We start from the raw sequence: 21,906 nt of genomic DNA, 5'->3' as shown, positions 1-21,906 counted from the left end.
GTGGATGATCTCACCGATAAGCAATGTCGGTAATAAAAAATAATAATAATAATATTCTAATGATATTGAATATTGGTAAATAACGGTATAATTTAACAGATGAAATGCATCCGTTTGTTTCTGTAGTAATATAATAATATTGTATGACGTGTGGTGTGTTGTGAGACATTACAAGTGCTTTTTGAGATAAACGAATATATTTTCGTAAAAATTGTGTCACAATTTATATCGGTGGAATAATGATTTGAAAATCTGAAAATGTGTAAATCATAATATTTCAAACTCAAACGACATTTTCGATAACCGAAACTGACGATGAATGATCCATGAGCACGAATAAAAATATTTTTAAACCGCGGGTCGACTGGCGGGTGGATCTACAACGATATCACCACAGAATAGATTATATTTATAGATTATAATATGTGATTGTTCATATAATCTCTTGTCTATTATGTGATATCATAATCATGGCCGGGCAATCCGATTTTTCAGTTTTTCACCGATTCCTGTGCCTGCCGGCCAACTCAACTTTCTGCAACTTCTTATTCGTAGACGGGATACGGATGTCTGTTTAGCAAACTAAATCATAGGTATTATAAAATTGTAGAACACCAGGATTGGGATACTGTTGTCGAGTAAATTAATCAGCCCACGGCTTATAAGATATACCTAATTGTAACTCTGAACTTGATGAACAGTAATTGACAATTATTAATATGAGCAAGTTCAAAATAACGTCGGATTTCGTGGTTAACGCTTTGTGCACTGTGACTATTGGTGCCGGTACTATCGAATATTGTTCCAACATAATCTTTAATGGTTATCATGTCAAATATTTAAAAGAAGCAAACAAGTATGTTACTGAAAAATATAGTTATCTCAGTATTTTTATTTATCAATTTATGAGTGTCCGTGTCCAGAAATTTGCTAGACCAAATCGGTTTAAGATTATCCCGCACCGGGATAACGAATCGTGTAAATTATATGATCCAAACATCCCGGTGCAGTTTTTTCACACCGGTTGAGCCTAGCGAATTTCTAGTGTGTCATCAACTATATAAAATGGGTTTGAAAAAATATAACGGTTGCTCTTGTCGATTTTGTAACCAATACAACAAATGTTTTAGTCTCGAATTTAAAATCAAAACCAAAATAATAAATGTGTAATCAACATCAAAGTGTTTTGAATATGAAAAAAAAAATGTTAAAACTATCAACAAGCTTAACTCACAGCTCTTAACTTATTCATATCTGCTGATGTTTAACCCCTCGACGCTATGGTCAAAATTATGGCATCACTTTTTTTACATCTTGAATAAAACATATATATTTTACAATTCAATCATTGATATTCAATATATCTACCTAACTTTTAAAAATACTTTAATAATATACTAAATAAATTTTACAACTTGGCTGCATAAGGTTATTCAGAAACTTCAATTGCCTGCCATAAGACTCCATATAATTCGTACATTCTTATTATTTTTTTATATTATTATCTATTTGATGTATAAGGAAGTAAATTTTTATTACTATCTATATTATATAATTTGTAAAAATTGTATGAAATAATTTTTTGTTGTGATAAAATTAATAAAAATGTATGAAATGTTTTTTATTATTGAAAAATATAACGTCAAAATGACCAATGACGTAATATACACTGGCACGACTAACATTGTATTAAATAAGTTTCTCGATAGTTATTATTTTTTATATCAAAACTAAATGCATGTTTAATTATTTTTCAGAAATAATCAACCAGTTGCACTAAGTGAATCTCTTCAAAAACGACACGATGATGTGATTCATGATTTAAAGTTAACAGATTTTAAAAAAGCTTTTGTAAAACCATTTACAGCCAAAGGCATTTATCCAGTAAATGTCGGTTGTTTGAATACCCGCATGGGTAGTTACATAGGAATTCCAAACATTTATGATCTTAACTCTGTAGACGATATTTCAATTTTAAATATTGCAGATTTAAATCTACAAGTATAAAATCAATTATTTTTATAATATATACCAAGAGAATTTGTATGTTATTAATTTATTTATTTTCAGGAACAATATACAAAATGTATAAACGACAAGTCTGAGTTTGGTCAACAATTTCTAAAGTCATTAATCCTTAGTGAAGCTGCCAAAAAATATAGTATTGCTCGAGAATTGATGCTTACAGACAATCATCGAATATTTATTAAATCAGTTTTATCTTCTGTAGTATTAATGCCAATGTATGCTTTGGGAACTTACATATATAACGGATTGCCACCAAATCCAGCTAGAGTTAGGATGTTAGCACTTATTTTATTAAGTAATATAGGAGTATTAGTATGGTTTTTTACACGCACTGCTACTGAGAATTTTTATCAAAAAAAAGCTGATGAAAAAGTATGTGATATCGGTGAAGAATACATTAAGGGCGGAATAGAGTATTATGAAACATTAATTCAAAGAAATTTAGCTTTAAGAAACATTTTACCTGATGGTGAAAACATGTATTCTAAACAAGGGGATCAAATTGAATTTATTTCAGAATTATCTGAATTACCCATTACATACAGAAAAAGCTATCTTGAAAATAGATTAAAAAATTTCATTAATGAAAACAAAAAAACTTTAACATAATTTGATTAAATATGTCAATACTGTTTTTGGTTAATTAGTTAAAACTATTTAATTTTTGCTTAGAAGAATATAGTCTTTAGACATTTTATTATGTTCTTTGTTTTGAAACCATGTTTACAATATTTTCTAGAAGATATTAAATTTTACTATTGATAATTTTAACTATAAATGAAAAGACTAAATTTTATTAATATGCAATATATTGCTTTTTAAATTATACTTTGGTATTAATTAGTGACATGAGAGGAAATATTTAACCAGGTACTATTAAAATAATTTGACTGCTTCTTGTATAGTTATTAGTTGTATTAGGATATATTTTATTTAAAATGTTAAAACATGTTGTAACATGTAATAGTTATTTATCATAATTTAATATTTGAGCAAAATATTACATTAACACGAAAGAAATAAGTTAAGACAATGCCACGCTAAAATTTTTCGTCTCTGTTTTACATGTGTATAACATATGAAATGTATAGTAGGAAGCAGTTCATATTTAATTTTTAATATTAAAGTTCATCGTAATTTCAACATTTTTTTTGATATTTTAATATTAGGGTGAATCATGAGTATTTTTAAATTGTTGTATTTGACGTACTTATAACTCTCTTCAATTAAAATGTAATTAGTAAAATCAAATGTGAAATAATTTAATGCAAATTTGCCGTATTATGCATGTAAAACAGACACAACAGATGATAGCCAAATCCTCTTCAGTGGTATGTGGTATTCAAATATTTTAATGTGAATAATAAATCATAGTATCATACTAATAAAAACATTTGACTTTATGGAAACTTTAAAATATTAACTATATTTATGTATGAATGCTAATTACTCAATTTTCTTAACTACCTAAATAAGATTGATTTGGAGATACACAAAAATATATAGCTTTAGTTATTTCACAACTTTTTTTAATGTATTACTTGTGCTACAAATCCGTAATCTCATGTGTGATCTATCATAGGTAAATGAGATAAAAATGTGATTTACCATACATAGGTAATCAAATCACCAGTTAAGTTAAGTTTTCATAAATATAATACCAAAGTTAAAAAAATTAAATTTCATCTATTCTGTTAAGGTACTAATAAATGTTTAGTCCTACTAAAGTAGAGGACTTTCGTAGTTTAGTTTTATGGTTTAACCGCCGCTGTTATTGTTGAAATTTGATGAAATTGTATTTTTGTGAATTATTATGGTTTTTAAAATAATAAATAATGATAAATTCTTATAATTTTTTTTAATGTTTGAAAAATGATTCCATATATTTTCTGTTTCGTCCAGGAACCACTGATACTGGATATTATAAAATATAATATTACCTATAGGCAGTGTTGGGAAGGAACGCGTTCCTTTTATAGGAACGAAGCTCGGAACGCGTTCCATTTAAAATATAGGAACGAGGAACGGGAACGAGTTCCTATTTTGAAGGAACTTGAACGAAAATTTCCGTTCCTCAAATAATGAAAAAATTTTAACACGTTGAGTGCCACAGTATATTTTATGAAGCGCATATAGTGTGTTTCCGCGCCAAAACTGAGCCGCGACGCCGTCGGTCGACTACGTGTCGTGTTCCGGGTCGTTTCCGGTTCCGCGCGCCAAATTAGTTCTTCTCAAACAAAACAAAATGTCAGTATAAAAATATTTTTTCAAATAAATTGAATTAAAAAAAAAAACAGATTGTTGTATCATACTATGTCCTATACTCCTATGGGCTATAAGCCTATAACCTATAGCATATCTCTATGTGTGGTGTATCGTGTATAGTACACACTATACACTGTATACTATACTACTATAGTAATATACATGTATAATATTATGCAATATGAATGTATATATATAAAGTTTCAAGTCTACGCTATACAACTTTTGAATTATAACAAAAAAAATCTAAGACAAATCATTTTTGTTAAAAATCGGTGCTCCTAGAAAGGAGTGAGTTAACCGATTTCAGTGGTGGTCAATGGTGTTTTTTGCGAAAAATTTTTAAGTCAGAAATAATCGGTTAACTCTCTCGGTTCGATTATTTCTGACTTAAAAATTGTTCGCAAAATACACCATTGACCACCACTCAAATTGCAAAAAAAGGAACATGAAGGAACGGGAACGCGTTCTTTTTTCGGGACAGGAAAGAGGAACGGGAACGAGTTCCTTTCTTACAGTAGGAACGAGGAACGGGAACGAGTTCCTTTTTAAAAGGAACTTTCCCAACACTGCCTATAGGTAGAATGGTAGATGGCTCATAATTATTCTGATTGTGTCACGATACAAGATATATAAAATATATCTACTAATTACGTGTATCCATAGAATAGATATATAGAACAACTCTACAAGCAAGGTTAATAGTATATTCTATTAACCTTGCTCTATAAGGTGATATCTTTTACTCATTATTTCAAAAAGTATAAATGTTTTTGAATATAGTTTTTTACATAGTTTCAAGTTGTTAAAAAACAACGATTTTATTAAAAAAATCATATTTTTATCCTTATATTTTTTTAAGTTTTTTTCCTTTTTTGAATGACAACATGGGGTTTTAATTTCATATTCCAAAGCAAAATATTTTTCTCAGTATTTTGATACATAAAAATCGAAATTAGGACGAGTAGTTTATGTGTTATAAGTTATAACTTAAGTATTTAAAGTTTAGACAAGCGGAGTAGTGAACACTGAACAAGCATTTTGAAGAGTAATGCCGTTCCCGTCCCACTCCACTCCGCCCATCAACGGTTATTATTTATATCTGTGGTTAATATAAGCAACTATAGTGATAAGATAGTATCTTAAATCGTGGTGATAACTGATAAGTGATTAAGTTCTATAACCAAGTCGAAATAGCCGGTTACGACTTAAAAAAATCAACTAACTTTTAGTTTTTACTCAGCTTTTTTGAAATCAGTAAAACCGATTATTTACGGTTTTATACGCCCATTAGAATACACAATATTATTATGTACCTCAATACGCTATATTAACGTACGAAATTAATAACTATTTTGTTATCAAAACGAGTTATCTACCGTAGATAACTCAATACTGTTTTTTTTGTTATTATTATTATTATTATTATTATTTACAGTATGTAACAATGTGATTTATAGGTAAGTAATGGGTAGGTTTAGAAGTGCTTCTTGACATGGTCCCGAACAGCTATTTTTTCAAATTTACGATTTCATAAAAATCCTCGTACAACAAACAGCGATGAACTCTTTTCCGCCACGAACTGCTACGCTTTTGTACGAACTGGACAGTAAGTGTAAAAAATGATAAATTGATTGGTTTGTGATTTGTCAGTGTCGAATATTGTACTTATTGCGTTCCAAACAGTCATTGTCGTTGATATTTATTGTTCGTTTTTTTTTTTTTTTTTATATTATAGAAAAGCTCATGGTTCTTTTACGTGATGGTAGAACACTTATTGGATACTTACGAAGCGTTGATCAATATGCCAATTTATTGCTTCAGCAAACAGTTGAGCGCATACATGTGGGTAAGAAATTTGGTGATATACCCAGAGGTGTGTTTTTGGTGAGAGGAGAAAATGTCGTTTTACTCGGGGAAATAGTAAGATTGTATTCAACATTTTAAGTTAAATTTTGACAATGTTAGTAATTGATATTTGTTTTTTAGGACGCCCTAAAAGAGGCCGATCAGATGTTTGAAAGAGTGTCGATAGGAGATATTTTAGCATTACAAAAACAAGAGCAAGATGCCAAGATTGAAAAGGCTAAATCTATTGAACGGTCTTTGAAAAGAAGAGGTATGCGATTTCCTCCTGACCTTGTTCAAGATGATTTTCTTTGATTAACATGATAAATTTGCAAAAGTAAACAATCAACAAATAGTGATACTTTAATGTTTTCCAATTTTGTAGATTTGTTAATTATTTTAACTTTGAATTCTAACAAATTAGTAACTAAAGGCTGTCAAAATATTTACAATTATATTTTTTATTTAAATAGTAAGAGTAAAAATTGTTAGTATCTTTTATTAATTTACCTAATAATAAAAACATGGTGATTTTTATATTTTACGCAATGACAAGGAAACCAACTTTTTTCAATTATGTGTTTCAAACCATTTTTTTGGAACAATTAAAGATCTTAAAAATGTTTATGTTACCGCTGTGTTGTTTGGAAATTTAATGCGAATGGTATATAGTGTAAAGTGTAAATCATTATACTGTTAACTTATTCCTTGTAAATACAAGCAAACTGTGTAATGCAAGAAAAAATTTTGATTTTTAGTTCATTTGTCATTAATTTTTTATTTTTTTTATTCAACCTTAATAATTTACATTAAACATTTCATTTGTCATTAAGTCATTAATTTTTTAGTAAATAGATTTGCTAAATTTTTTTTCTCCAAAGTTGTCAGTATTTAGCAAAGAACGGCAAAGCTATTTCTTAAAAGTATAAACATTTATATTTGAACATAATTCTAATGACCTAGATTAAAACTTTAAATTGTCATAATATATAGCTATTTAGATTCTAATAATTACATACAGGGTGGATCATGAGTATGTTTTTGTTTTTTTTTTTGTTTATAGAGGGCTTTGATTTTGTATACTAAACTATTGAGTCATTTTTTTTATCGGTTTTAAGTTTAATTTATTAATAACCATAAAATTTGATTCTATAAAAGTATTTAAATATGTAACTTATTATATTACTGAATACAAATTAAATCTGTGTTGCTTGAATAGTTTAATATTTTTATAAAATAGATTTTTAATTTACTTTTATGCAACTGTAAAAATGTAAGCTTATGGAAAGTCTCCTAAATTAATTGATATGCATTTAGTCTATTATAAGTTTAGGAGATTTCATTTTTCAGAACGGCTTATTACATAACTTGATACAAAACCCACCCAAAACATAACTGCAACTGCCGTAGGGCTGCATTTATGGCTGCTAAAATAAGGTATACGTTCAATTTTAGAATTTTGTACTTAAGTACCTTCTATTTTTGGAATCATTCATGTTCATTTTATTAGTTTCTACCTGTATATTTTTGTACCACAATTTATAAAATATAACTTTCTCTAAATGCTAAGAACAAAGATATTGCAGTTAAAATATTATGAGTTACATTATTTACTATGTCATATTGATTGCTTATTATGTTTCCTATTTTATTTTTGTTGTAATAAAATCATAATATAGAATACATTATAATACAATCAGATAATACTGCAACTATCATCATCGTATATTCGTATATCATCTAGAAAAAAAAAGATTGTAAGTGTTCAATTTTGTATTTAGTGAAATTAGAAAAAACTTTGTCTCAAAATAGATTTTAGAATATTTATATATAAATACTATGTTTGTATATTACTTATGTTAGTTTTTTTTTGTGTCTGAGAAAATGTCAAGTAGAAAAACGAATAAAAATGCAATAATTGTTGTTGTTTTATACATATCGTTGTTGGACTCTTAAACTTTAAAACTTTTTGACTCAATTAAATTACCTCAACAATTAAGAACTACAACTTTTGAACACTCCTAATTATATTTATAAATGTATTGACATCTAATGATGACAAGCTGGTATAGTTTAATTTTTCTTAATTAAATAATTACAAAATTATTCAACCATACAATTTTATCAAACAACCAAGTAAATAATTATGGCAATGAAATGCAAACTATTTTATTTGTGAACAACTCACAAAAAAATTATAATTGTTACATTACATTATCATGACTAAAGTTGAAATATTTTTAGTCTACAATACAAGTATTTCAAATATAATAATTTGTTGGAATAGAATATATTAATATATCAAATTTTTTTAATAATAAAAAATAAAAAATCGAAAACACAACTAAATATTTGTGTGAATAGTTAGTATTAACTAGTATACAATGTTTGAATCGCGATAAATTAGACAATAGACATGACCTGTGGAAAATAGAATATAAACTAAGTTTGGATCATGAATCACCATAGTTGTTGGTTTTTAAAAAATGACAGTTTGAATTAAAGTCCATTTTGTAAAATATGGTAAGCTGCTCCAAGCGCCCAACTTATTTCATGTCCGTCAATAGTATTCAATAACTAAACATCAAATTCAAAATTAGATTAGATTATTTAAATATTTACATAGATAAAAAAAAAGTAATGACTTACAGAGACTGAAGTTTCGACGGGTAAACCAAAACCTTGTTCCAATAATACAGAAATATATGTTAAATCAAGACATTTAAATGGACGTAGCTCATTATAACTTGTTTGAGAACATTCTGGAAAAAATAAAATTATTATAAAAACTATCAGTATTATTACTAATTAAAACAGATTACCTCTCTCTGCTGCTTCATAAAACGATTTTATGGTAACGTCTCCTCCTTCTTCGCCTAAAAACTACAATATTAGCCATAAATCAAATAGAAACAGTAATGTACAAATTACAATATTATGTTCATGTTTAAAGTCTTAATACATACTGACAAGACCAGCATCTTGAGCTCTATCATAAAAGTAAGAAATTGCTACTATTTTCTGGTTAAGCAAATCTTTGGGTTTGTCAGTGTACACGGTTTTAATCACAGCTTCAATGATACTCTTACATAGCAAGTAATCAACAGCTGGACCTTTTTTTGATGGGGCCCCACTAAAATGAAACATTATAATATGGTAATAACTAGGGCTCGGATTTAAATGTCCTTAAAATATCAAAATATGCATTTATGACCTAAAAACTCTAAAAAAACGTGTACCACCAAAACAATCTTATCATACGATACGATAGATGAACCACAGATTATATGATTTCATATAATCTGTGGATGAACTATTTTTATGATTGGTAACCTACTGGTTGGGCATGTGTGATGACTGATGACATTAGGATAAATTTGTGAATCATATTATTTAAAAACCACATTACCTAATGTAGTATTAATACAAAAATATGTGTACTTATGCATTTATTATACGACTATATTTTTTCGTAATATTACTAGAAATATATAAAAACTATAATAATTATAGGTAATGCCTCAGACTGGTAAAAAGGGACAAAGAGTGCTACATTTAATAGACAAATAACAAACATTTTTGGCGCAAATTTATATTTTTTTATATTCCCAAGAGTGTTTACAATTTACAGGGCGAATATTTAGGTAAAATGGGTGAAGTATAAAAGGACATCACAGACAGTTTGTAACTGTAATGCCTTAAACGGTTAAAAATGACTATAAATGACAAAAACCTCAACAAATGAAAAAGAAGTTTGTTTGTTAGCATAATACCTATGTATTTTAAGAGGACGCTACACATGTATAAATTCGTCCGTTAAAACCGTTTCACGCGGGATAGAACCACTCAAGTTGTAGCGATAGTTAAGACTCCAAATTAATATACAATATAGTTGAGAACATTATCTGTGAAATATCGTTTTTATTTTTTTAATATCACTTATACGAAAAAAGTTCTTATTATTTCAAAATCCATTATTTTTGTGTTTTTAAAACTTGAATAACTTTTTTTGTAGTTCCGATATCGAAAAAATAAAAACGATATTTCACAGAAAAATGTCTCCTTTTTATGTGATGAAAATGTCGTTTCTTAGTTATGACTGTAGCCTTCTTGGTTCTTTCCCGCGCGAAACAGTTTTCACGTAGAGATTTCAATTTTATTAAATAATTTTGGCTGTAATGTGCTGCTGCCTACGGTCGTTGCGGCATCGAATACGATTTCCCCCTCCATGATAAACTAAAATTATATTTGTCTATATCGGCGATCAGCGCGCCCGCGCGCGTAATAATTTCCAGGAATATTTTAGATATTATGTAATAATTTAATTTAATTTATTGTATTTTACGTGTTTCCAATACGTAATTGCTGGATAATTCTAAAATTAAAATACACACTGATACTGTTATAATATTAGGTATATAGGTAATCGTACAATACAAATATAAGCACACTTCCTAATTGCTATAATATACCTAGGTACCTACCTACTATGTGCGGGCAATATTCAGCAAATTACTTTTAGTTGGGTCTTGGCCCTTGGGTGTTTGTTTATTCAACAGTATTAATTCATCAAAACTTGTCAATTTAATTTTAGTCATTGTTTTTAACTGTTTTAATTAAATTACAAAAAAGTGTTAGTGTTTTAATGTGCGTTTTCGTGTAATTTATTTTGTGTGTTAACGTATTTAAATGTTTGGTTGCAACTGACTAATATTTATAATGTCACCAAAAAAATTACGTTCAAAAAAACGAGCTACCGGAAAGAAAGCAGTTAGTAAGCGTATGAAAAATATTAAACTCAAAAAAACTTAAGTAAAACATTTTAATTAATAATAATCCGTCTTATGACTTATTTCAGTACCAGCTTTAGATACTTGCAGGTAAATAATTATAGTATTGGGATTGGGATCAGGAGATTATTATTTTTGTTATATTTAAATGATTGTTAGATGTAATTATTTTAGTGAACGTCTATTACTACTACCAGCTAATGGATTAGATGACATGCCTGAAAACCCTGCCACGGACAATTTAGATGGAACTCTAGAATCTTCTAATTTTGAGTACCTATACATTATTACATTACAAATACATATAAAATTGTTTCCTGAAAATAATAATTACGTTTTAGTGAGTCAAAATTAACTTTTCACGTCGAAGATACATGTAACGATACATCTTTTATTTGGAGCTCACCGTCAACGTCGAGGTGAATTAACTAATTTATTTAATTCAAATATAAAATGAAATATTTACCAAGATTTATATATCTGATACAAAAACATTTATTTTTTATTTTTTGAGTGAGGCTATAGCTATATAGATATTTTTTAAATAATTGCCATAAATAAATATGAAAACTACGAACTATTTATTATATATATTATTTAGGATACCTACGTGATACGTTTTAGTGTTTAACGAATAGTTTTGATTTGTCTTGGAACATTTCACATTTTTTAAGTTATTCTAACTTGTTAACAAAAAGTGTAATCTATTAAACTATGTTATATTTAAATAAATTTAGGAGAACAACTTTATTAGATACACCAAATTCTGATCAATCCAGGCCGAAACTTTTAATTGAACTTCCACTACATAATTTGTCTTGTACTAGTTTGAGTGAAACATTCGATACAGACGAAATCATGGCTCATAATTTAGAAACTGATTATTCAATTTCTAACGATACTACTGTTTCCAAGTATGAAAAGATTAGAAGTTGTTTTCAAAAAATAAAATAAAGTACCTATACACATTTCTATGTTAATTTTATTTACAGTTTACTTGAAGGACGTAGAATAGTCGATATTAGCTATGTGTTTGAGCAAATACAAAGTATTCGTCATGACAAATTTGACTGTTCTTTCTTAGATATGGTATTCCAGCATGAGTGTCGCAGAGAGTATACATCAGTGTTTACATTTAAATGTAAAATGTGTAATTTTGAATGCACTATATATTCAGAGAGAACAGTACAGTCAAATTCTTTAGGAATAAATAAAGCTATTGTAAATGGCAGTTTAGCTATTGGTAACATATATAATACATTATTTAAATATTTAACTTAAATATTATAATATAACATTGTCCATAACATTGTACCATTCTAAATCATGTAGGAATTGGCCATGCTCAATTAAGCGAACTCTCTGCTGCAATCGAGTTACCAAATATATCATCGACGTCTTATATCAAACATCTTTCGATGCTTGGTGACGATGTAAAAGATTCTGCCTTAGAAGAGATGATAAGGGCAGGTAATGAAGAGCGGCAATTAGCAATAGACAGTAATAATTTAGACACGGATGGTACTCCCATGTGTACTGTAATTGCAGATGGTCAGTGATCTAAGCGAAGTTACCGGACAAAATATAATGCTTTTTTGGGAGCGGTAATAAACTTTTTATTATGTTATTCTTACTTTTTATTGTTATCAATACGATAACATGATAATTATTTTAAAAAAATATATCGTATTAATCAAATAATTTTTTAAGTATAGGCTGCAATAATTGGTTATAAGACTAAAAAAGTTTTATTTGTGGGTGTACGAAACAAATACTGTTCTGTGTGTCAGAGAGCCCGCACAAAAAAGGAAGAACCATCAAAACACAACTGTTTTTTAAATTGGAGTAAGACATCGACATCAATGGAAGCTGATGGAATCGTAGAAGGGTTTATGAACAGTATAAATATGCATGGGTTAAAATTCAATAAATTAATTGGTAACCAATAACACTTACAATATTTAGATAGTTTAATAGTTTTGCAATTATGTAGTTTTATTATTTATGAAAACATTTTAGGTGACGGTGATAGTAGTGTAACCAAACGGTTAAATGAGACGTTACCTTATGGAAACGACTTCACGATTAAAAAAATTGAATGCAGAAATCACCTTCTGCGTAATTTTGCTACTAAATTAACAGCACTAACAAAAAATATTAGTTACCCGATAGTTATTCGTAACTTCATAAAGTCAAAAATATTACGTTTTCGGTCTGATATAACTAAAGCTATTTCATATCAAAAGAGACGTGATTTGCCGCTCAATCAAAAAGTTGCAGGTTTTTATTGTTATAATTTACAAAAATTACCCTCTTAGTTATATATATTATTTAATGAGAATAATGAACATTTTATTTTTATTTCTATTAGCACTGAAACAGGATATTTCTAATAGTCCGTATCATCGGCTAGGACAACATAATGGATGTGCAAACTACTTTTGTCAAGGAAGCAAAAGTGGTGAGCCTAATTTGGTCCCAGGTGCTGAAGAGAGTGGTTTAATGGGAGAAATTAGAAAAATTGTGTATCGCTTATCAAACAATGCAGAAAGTTTAATTGAAGACGTTGATAATAACCCTTGTGAACAATTAAACAGTTTGATTAACAAGTATATCGGTGGGAAGCGAATTAACTTTACACAAAGTCATAATTATCAAACACGAATAGAAGCTGCAGTTGTAGCTTTCAATTCAAAAAACTATTTACGTACGATACAAAAAAAAATTACAACTAAAAGTCCAGGTAAGATTAATAATTATTAAATAAAATTATATTATTATTTATTAGATTCTGATCGGAGCAATGAAAATGTATTGATACAATGGTCTATATGACCTGTGTTTTTTTATTATTATTTATGAAAGTATCATTAATAGGTGGTTGCTTTCTACAAAATACTTCATGTTTTACGTCCAAGTAATTGTAAACTTTTTATTTTTCACTCCATGTTGAATTAGAATTTTCTATAAACCCTACAATTTTTAAAATATTTTAAATCATGTTGAACTATTTATAGGCATATGACATTTTCAATTTTCATTAGTTTTTTTTTAATTTATGGCGATAAAAAAATACCTATTTGATTGGTCGAAAAACTCGAAAATGTAATAAAGGTTCATTGTAAGTTTTTGTCTGTGGAAATTAAAAAAAAAGTTGAGATCATTCATAGATTTTTTATGAGAGCTTGAAGTTTAAATTTTTACATCATTGGATATTCACCCGATTTCTCTTCTAGCGATTTTCCTATTTTGTTGTAATTCAAAAACGAATAATTTTAGGTACTTGAAATGTACACCAATAATATATAAACACTGTTTTTTTTATATAGTTTATTAATATAACAATGAATATTTATTTACTACAGGGAAATTTGCCAAAAAATATATGAGTAATATACAACGAATAAGAGATAATACTTTTAACAGAAGGAAAAGATTATTCTCGTCAGGTATAAAGCGACCAAAAACGAAATTTTCGTCGAGTGCTGCTGACAATAATTATGGGTTAGCCGAGCCATTGCTTGATGTAATAGATGATGAAGAACTAATAAAAAAAAAAGATATATTTCTCGAAAAATTATATAAAGTAGACAAAGACCAACTAGAATATTTGACGAGAGAACAAAACCACAGTCAAAAATGGTTTAGTGAGCGAAAGAAGAGACTTACAGCTTCAAAATTTGGCGATGTATGCAGAATGAGAATAAACACAAGCTGCAAGGTCAAAGTTCATAACATGTTATACAAGTCATCGATAACAAGTAAAGAAATGACACACGGCGTTGAAAATGAATCTTTGGCGAGAACACGGTTTCAGGACTTGACAGGAATGACCGTAAAATTATGTGGACTTTTTACGGACAATGAATACCCATATCTAGCTGCAAGTCCAGGTAAAATACATTATTTTATATTACATTTTTATTAAAATTTAAATACCCAGAGAATTCTTTGGCCAAGTAGACATAGGTATTCCTTTAATAATTTAACTATTATTTTAAATAAAATTTTGAACATTTTTAGACGGATTAATTGATGACAACGCGATTGTTGAAATTAAATGTCCGTATACGGCGAGAGACACAAATAATGCAAAAGAAGCAATTGAAAGTAAACTTGTAAGTAATACATGTTATGAAAATAATTATATTTCAAATACATTTTTATTTTTATTAGTTATAAATTATAACATATTTTTTACATATTTGTTACACCTGCAGTTGCAATACTGTATTATAAATAAAGACGGAACCATTAAATTAAAAAAAGAGCATCCGTACTTTTATCAAATAATTGGTCAGTTACGGATAACCGGGAGGAATATTTGTTTTTTTGTAGTTCATACAAACAACTGGACACATATAGAAAAAATTATTTATGATTGTCAATTTTGGGAAACTGAAATGGTTAATAAACTTAAAAAGTAAGAATTATATAAGATAATTTAAACTTTAAAGTGTTAATTTTCTATCGATTGATCCCTATTATATTGATGTGTGTTTTTTAGGTTTTATTTGGAATGTATTTTGCCAGAAATAGTTGACCCATTGTACGGAAGGCGGTTACAAATAGCAGACATACGAGAACCACTCCATATATTAAAAGCACAGGAAGAAAAAAATAAAACAAAACGTTATTCGTTAAAAATTAAATAATTAATTAAACCTATAAGTTACCTAAATACCTAACAATGTTAAATTATATTATTTTATTATATTATGAAACATAAATTTCGAATAATAACCCTCTACAACTACTACACATTATAATAAAATATATTTTTGGATGCTCGCGTGAATCCTTTCTTTGCAATTCGTAAATCGTGGGTATAAAAGGATTTAAGCGGCATCATTATTTAGCGACATTAAATAAGATAAATACCAGGTAGAAAGGATTTTATAAATAATAGATCTGTATGATACATGCTTACACAAAAATGGTCATATAAAAACTATATGTGGTAACAGGAACACGTCATACAAAATTATAACGTAAAATATACGGAAATTCGCAATACATATTATTTTTGCTTACAAGAAACCCAACATTTATTTATTTGGGTAATATTAGTTTAGGTTGTTGTTATAAATTAAATAAGTATTAATTACTATATTATATACCTTTTTGTATTAAGTAATAGTATCTAATAATGCAATAAATACAAATTGCATAGGTACCTACGCGCGGATATTATAAAACATTACAGCGGCATTAAAACGTATATGAATTTCACGCAATCAGTCACAGACGAAGGTTCAGACAATAATAAACATCGCTTTCGAATAAGTAAAATCGTCTGCCGGCCGCCGCCTTCGAGTAGTGGGCGTGGTTAAAACGTCGCGTACTTGCGGATCGCGAAAACACTTAACAGCGCGTTCTCTCGGCCGTTCTATACGTTTCACTTTATGTGTAGCGTCCTCTTAACATTTGTATCTTGGAAAGCATCGTGTCAAACATTCCAGAAAAAATAAATGCAAATTCATTCAAATCTGTAATAATAACTAATACGTATAAAATAATATAGGCAAAAGTAATCAAAACTATTTCATATTTTAAAAATAAACAGCTTGCTTAAATTTTATTTTAATTTATTAATATGGTAATTCAAATTAAAACTTACGTTACATGGTAGGTATTTTGAGCAAATTTGTAAGGTGTCTCTTTGGCCGCTTCTTGAACACACGCACTAGTAACATTCAACAAGTCACCATCAACAGTAAACACACTCTTTCGAGCAGCCATCAATCCCAACCCTAAATAACTAAAATATATTTTTTTAATTGGTTTACATAATGTAATATTGGTTCCATTTTAATATACCTGTGGCTATAAAAGTTTACTTTTTCATTCATTATCGAATACTCTGTAATAAATTCTGGTAATTCTTTTATGATTTGTTTACTATTAGTAGGGATAAATGTGATCTGTATAGATCCACCGCCTAAATCAAGAGCAGCTACTGAATTTGTCAATTTACCGTTCAAACGGTCTGAAAAATAAATAAACTTACAATAACAGCTTTATAAATAAATATATTTATAGGTATATGTGTATGAATATGTGTTTTACCGAGTAGAAAATTAACTGTAAACCATGAAAAGAGACCCTCGTCAATACCATCCATTATGGCTACTGAATTTTCATTTGTATAAAACGGATTGTGTTCAAATAATTGTACTACCTATGAAAAACACAATTATTGTTAAAACTAATTAAGCAGTTATTTTTCCAAAAAAAATACAAAATACTTCGTTGAGAAGACCGTCTGCTTTTTCTGTTGGTAATAATCTTAAACCTGCTGTTGCTCTCATTGCAAGTGGTGTACTTTTCCAATACCGTTCTGGCACAAAATTTTTAGCTTTGGCTAATAACTGATCAATTGATTCAGCACCCTAAAATACAAACATCACTTAATAAGCTTTAGACATTAATTTAAATTTATTAGTTCCAAAAAACAACATTTACTTTTTTTGGGTCATCGGCAAAACTAGACAAGCCTGGTTTAACTTCTACAAATAATTCATCTTCTAGTTCTAAAGAGCCACCTATAAAATAATAATAATAAGTATTAAATATGAAGATAATAATATTTAGATTTCAAATGTTTTGCTTACTCGGTGTTTTTTTAAAAGCTAATGCTAAAACTCTTGAACCAGTACTTCCTGCATCGATAATAACAGCATATACAGGTTCTGATAATGGTTGGGTTTCAACAAAGTTGTTTCCAAAATCTGATTTATATATAGTGTATGCTGGAATTTTTAAAATTTAATTAACTGACAGTAAATGATAATCAGAAAAAAAAACATCATATTAATTATATTCAACTTACAGTATATTACCACAAAACCTATAGCAAAAATTCTATACAGCAAATATTTAGTTTGATTTACTTCAGGTTTTGTTTTATCATTTGTATAAGTATCATCTTCTTCAACAATCTGTGAAAAATGATTAAAACACAATGTTGATTAGTGATTACTATACAATGTGTCAATATTGACAGGGTTTTAAGGTTAACGTTCTCACAATGTATGCATATAGCTATGATACAAAATGTAAATTACAATATCTTATCAGAAGGAAGCTGGCCATCTACCTGGAAGTGTGGAATCGTAATCCCTATCCTTAAACCTAACAAAGACAAATTCCGCATAGAAGGATACAGGCCCATCACGCTCCTCAACACAATGTGCAAGCTGCTCGAAAAAATTATAAACCACAGACTAAACTGGCTTTTAGAAAAACATGCCTTTTTCTCTCCACATCAAAACGGATTTAGAAAAAATCGAAGCACTATAGACAATCTGATCGAAATCAAAGAAGATATCACTCAAACATTAAACAACCATCAGATTATGGGCATGGTAAATCTTGATATCGCCAAAGCTTATGACTCCACTTGGAGACATAACATAATAGTAAAACTCAACAAAATAGTAAGCAAAGGAAACTTCCTGAACTTAATCACCAATTTTCTAGAAAACCGGTCATTCAGGGTTAGAGCAAATAATTGTCTTTCTGAAGAGTTTACTCAAGAAAACGGAGTTCCTCAAGGCTCTGCCCTCTCTGTTTCTCTCTTCCTGATCGCTATCAACGACATTACCGTAAACTGTACATATCCCGTGAAATTCAACCTATACGCTGATGACTTCAACTTCTGGTGCATAAGTAAATCCAAAACCACAGTCCAAAGTCTTCTTCAAACAACCGCAAATAACTTAGATAATTGGGCAAAACCAACTGGTTTCCAATTCTCTCCTGAAAAATCCAGCTGTACTATCTTCACAAAAAAAAAGAATGTCGAAGCTCTAAAAATAACAATTGACAAAGTAGAAGTTCCTCACCGTAACTCTGTAAAAATACTCGGCGTTATTTTCGACAGAAAGTTATCGTGGTCTTCATACATTAAACAGTTAAAAACATCCACCAGTCACTCAGTCAAAATTCTAAAAATACTTTCTCATACCTCTTGGGGTGGGGAATCAAACACGCTAATTAAAATTCATAAAGTTTTAATCCAATCAAAACTTAACTACGGTTCATCCCTTTACAGAACAGCATCCAAATCCCTTCTTAACTGGCTAGATAGTGTTAATAACTGCGGCTTGAGACTGGCATTAGGACTTTTTCGCAGTTGTCCTGTATACAGCATTTATAACCTCGCCGGTGAAACTATCCCTGACATAAAAAGACTGGAATTACATCTCAAATATTTAGCAAGATCTTCAAAATCAAATAACACCATCCATGAAAAAAACAACCCCCTCCTCATAAAAGAGATGAAAGACACAAACTTAGATATAACGCAAATTATAACCAAAGAAAAAATTGCCCAACCCCCTTGGGCCAGCTCATATCTAATTAATACAGAACTCAGATGTCTTTACAAACAACAAACCTCTCCTCATATTTTCAAAAGCTTCTTTAAAAGCATAATAAGTAACTACAATGACTTCCAGGAAGTATACACTGACGGATCAAAAACTCAAGAAGGAGTAGGTTTCTCAATAATATTCCCAAATAAAATATTTTTACACAAACTACCTCCTTATTGCTCCATATTCACAGCTGAAGCTTTAGCCATCCTCATGGCCATTGAGACAATATTACAAGAAGCTCATTCGAATTTCATCATTCTCAGCGATTCATTAAGCACGATAAGAAGCCTGCAGAACCCTTTCAATCCCGGTGATATTGCATCCAAAATTCTGAACAACCTCACCTTAGCGTCCGGTCTAGGTAAAAACATAGTCATCATGTGGATACCTGGTCACTCGGGAATAATAGGTAATGAAGTAGCCGACGAACACGCCTCAACAGCCATCAACAACAAAGATACCGTCTTAATTAATAAAATGTCATATGATGACGCAAAAAAAATCATAAATGAGCTCACAAAATATAAATGGCAAAAAATTTGGAACTTACAAAACACCAAATTAAACGAAATAAAAAGAGACATACATCGTTGGACAAACCCTAACATCAACCGTAAAGAAGATACGGTTCTCAATAGACTCCGTTCTGGTCACAACAGAATGACTCACGGCTTCCTGATGGCAAGAGAGGAAGCTCCCATATGTCAAACCTGCGGAACCTTGTTAACCGTCAAACATATAATATCAGACTGTTTAATGTTCAACCAAGAGCGGACCACACATCAGATATCCAACAACCTAGACTCTTCACTCGGACCCAATCATGAAAAAAACATTGATTTAATAAAGTTTATAAAACAAACCAAATTGTTCAATCTTATATAAAAAAAAAAAAAAAATGTTATTATTTTGTATTTAATTAATGTTTATTTGTAAACTAATGTCCTTTGCTGTCGATGTTAATTTTTTTTGAGATCAATAAAAAAAAAAAAAAAAAAATGTAAATTTACCTTTCTAATTTCAAAAGAAAATGGTTAGTTCTTAAAATTATTTTAATCTTTTCTTAAAGATATTAGATAAATCCGTTTTAAAATTTTTTAAAAAAAATACATAGATACATAGCACAAAAAAAAATACAATCTCATCCTAACTAGTATTTTTTTACATGTATAAAATTATGTAACAACAAAAAAAACTGTATTTAATATTACTGATGATATAAAATATCAGTTGTCATATGATAAAAGTAACAGAAAAATAATCAATTATGTCTATGCTTTACCGTAATTATAATTATATAATTATATTTTACATTTATCACAAATCATTCTCTATAGTTTAACAATTAGAACTAACTTAAGTAATCATAGGTGTATTTTTTTTTCTTTTAAATAAAAATGTTTCCATCACAGATATTATCTGTGATTTCTATTTATAATCTTACTTAGTGTCCCTGTCAACTTGATGCATTTAATGTTTAACTATTAAATTCTCATATAATTATATAAACAGTTGTTATAAATTATAAATTAAAGTTATTCTACAAAAATTACCAATTACCACTGACTCATACATCTATACCAAGTTTATTTTTTTTTTAATGTTCTATCAATTATAATTTTTAACTTACAGAGTTGTTTAAATGTACAATATGTGTACATTTTTCTTTCATAGTTTATATTGTAATTGTTATGACAATTGAAATTAAATATATAAAGTTGTACAATTTAAGTAAGAATCTGCTTTAAATTGATAAACTGAATGATATTACATATTATGCTTGAAGTTGGCATTTAGAAATAAATGTGTTAGTATTTAATGTTATAATTTAAATAAATGTGGTTGAAGTTACACTATAATACATATTATACAATTGTTATCAACTGTGTCAATACCGTACGTATATTTTCTTTTGCATATATTTTATTTCACATATCTTTTTCATAATTTAAAATCAGTAATTAATTTCATTGACCGAATAGAAGACATTGAATCATTATGTTTGTTAATGGAGTTATATTTTTATGATTCAAAAATGTTGAATGAAATTGATTTAAATGTGGAATGGAGGCAAATAAGGCCCAACTTTAGTGGCTGATGCTTACAACCACCAATCTTCTATACTCTGTTCAGGTTATGATTAAACCGCTCGCTCGACCAAAACACGTTTTTTTCGCGCATTCCGGACACTGGTGGGAGCGTATGCACGGCGGCTAGCGATGACTGTTGGCCAATCACACAATCCATAGTCATTGCATGGGAGTCAGGCACTGTTCGGCAGCTCAGTCTGCATAGCGCATGCGCGACGTGGTTCAATCTTAACCTGAACCACGAATTAAGATATACAGGATACGGAACGGAAAGGTCTTATCTTAATTCGTGACCTGAACAGAGTATATATGCTATGAACCTAATCATGGGGAGTGTATGTTCACAATCAAACAGCTGTAGAATCATAGCTCAAGGCGGTAACATCAACTGCAGGTCTGACTGTCTGAGGTCATAACTCATAGTAATAGTTAACCAGCGCACTGTGAACACTGGTCACTGACCAGCATGCATACTGAATTCAACTATGATTGCCGGCTGTGTAC

General features: G+C 29.1%; 3 protein-coding genes across 6 annotated transcripts; 2 read left to right on the top strand and 1 right to left on the bottom strand.

Moving 5' to 3' along the window:
• The first annotated feature begins 76 nt into the window (after positions 1-76).
• On the top strand, positions 77-4,279 carry LOC132945891 (transmembrane protein 177-like). Of its 2 annotated transcripts, XM_061015706.1 has the most exons (4): positions 77-638; positions 702-856; positions 1,758-2,001; positions 2,071-4,279. In XM_061015706.1, the coding sequence occupies exons 2-4, from the start codon at positions 720-722 to the stop codon at positions 2,635-2,637; spliced, it is 948 nt and encodes a 315-aa protein (XP_060871689.1). In that variant the 5' UTR covers positions 77-638; positions 702-719; the 3' UTR covers positions 2,638-4,279. The 2 variants fall into 2 exon arrangements, with proteins under 2 accessions (XP_060871689.1, XP_060871688.1); XM_061015705.1 differs by having other exon boundaries at positions 77-856.
• A 1,216-nt stretch (positions 4,280-5,495) lies between these two features.
• On the top strand, positions 5,496-8,063 carry LOC132945892 (U6 snRNA-associated Sm-like protein LSm1). Its single transcript, XM_061015707.1, has 3 exons — positions 5,496-5,902; positions 6,032-6,216; positions 6,283-8,063. The coding sequence occupies exons 1-3, from the start codon at positions 5,854-5,856 to the stop codon at positions 6,454-6,456; spliced, it is 408 nt and encodes a 135-aa protein (XP_060871690.1). The 5' UTR covers positions 5,496-5,853; the 3' UTR covers positions 6,457-8,063.
• Positions 8,064-8,289: 226 nt separating this feature from the next.
• Positions 8,290-21,070, bottom strand: LOC132945889 (ectonucleoside triphosphate diphosphohydrolase 5-like). 3 transcript variants are annotated; one of them, XM_061015702.1, is made up of 12 exons: positions 20,943-21,070; positions 17,764-17,872; positions 17,546-17,683; positions 17,397-17,476; positions 17,180-17,323; positions 17,001-17,112; positions 16,752-16,920; positions 16,552-16,692; positions 9,108-9,274; positions 8,964-9,017; positions 8,791-8,903; positions 8,290-8,718 (listed from the first exon to the last, which is right to left on the bottom strand). In XM_061015702.1, exons 1-12 carry the CDS (start codon positions 20,982-20,984, stop codon positions 8,641-8,643), a joined length of 1,347 nt encoding a protein of 448 aa, XP_060871685.1. In that variant the 5' UTR covers positions 20,985-21,070; the 3' UTR covers positions 8,290-8,640. The 3 variants fall into 3 exon arrangements, 2 of the variants coding, with proteins under 2 accessions (XP_060871685.1, XP_060871686.1); XM_061015703.1 differs by having other exon boundaries at positions 17,546-17,662; XR_009664613.1 differs by having other exon boundaries at positions 8,692-8,718; positions 8,964-9,024.
• Positions 21,071-21,906: the final 836 nt, after the last annotated feature.

This window comes from Metopolophium dirhodum, chromosome 5 (assembly GCF_019925205.1).
Source record: "Metopolophium dirhodum isolate CAU chromosome 5, ASM1992520v1, whole genome shotgun sequence".
Classification (NCBI taxonomy): domain Eukaryota; kingdom Metazoa; phylum Arthropoda; class Insecta; order Hemiptera; family Aphididae; genus Metopolophium; species Metopolophium dirhodum.
Note: the sequence above shows the minus strand (reverse complement) of the source record. Positions and strands in the feature narration are given on the sequence as shown.

What these genes read in the sequence shown, in the direction of transcription:
- LOC132945891 (XM_061015706.1), top strand. Translation starts at nt 720, where the DNA reads ATGAGCAAGTTCAAAATAACGTCGGATTTCGTGGTTAACGCTTTGTGC. An exon ending in TATTTAAAAGAAGCAAACAA is followed by an intron (nt 857 to 1,757) that starts GTATGTTACTGA and finishes ATTATTTTTCAG; the next exon opens with AAATAATCAACCAGTTGCAC. An exon ending in TTGCAGATTTAAATCTACAA is followed by an intron (nt 2,002 to 2,070) that starts GTATAAAATCAA and finishes ATTTATTTTCAG; the next exon opens with GAACAATATACAAAATGTAT.
- LOC132945892 (XM_061015707.1), top strand. Translation starts at nt 5,854, where the DNA reads ATGAACTCTTTTCCGCCACGAACTGCTACGCTTTTGTACGAACTGGAC. An exon ending in GCTTTTGTACGAACTGGACA is followed by an intron (nt 5,903 to 6,031) that starts GTAAGTGTAAAA and finishes TTTATATTATAG; the next exon opens with AAAAGCTCATGGTTCTTTTA. An exon ending in TCGTTTTACTCGGGGAAATA is followed by an intron (nt 6,217 to 6,282) that starts GTAAGATTGTAT and finishes TTTGTTTTTTAG; the next exon opens with GACGCCCTAAAAGAGGCCGA.
- LOC132945889 (XM_061015702.1), bottom strand. Translation starts at nt 20,984, where the DNA reads ATGAAAGAAAAATGTACACATATTGTACATTTAAACAACTCT. An exon ending in CAGACGGTCTTCTCAACGAA is followed by an intron (nt 17,113 to 17,179) that starts GTATTTTGTATT and finishes TGTTTTTCATAG; the next exon opens with GTAGTACAATTATTTGAACA. An exon ending in CCGTCGAAACTTCAGTCTCT is followed by an intron (nt 8,719 to 8,790) that starts GTAAGTCATTAC and finishes TTTGATGTTTAG; the next exon opens with TTATTGAATACTATTGACGG.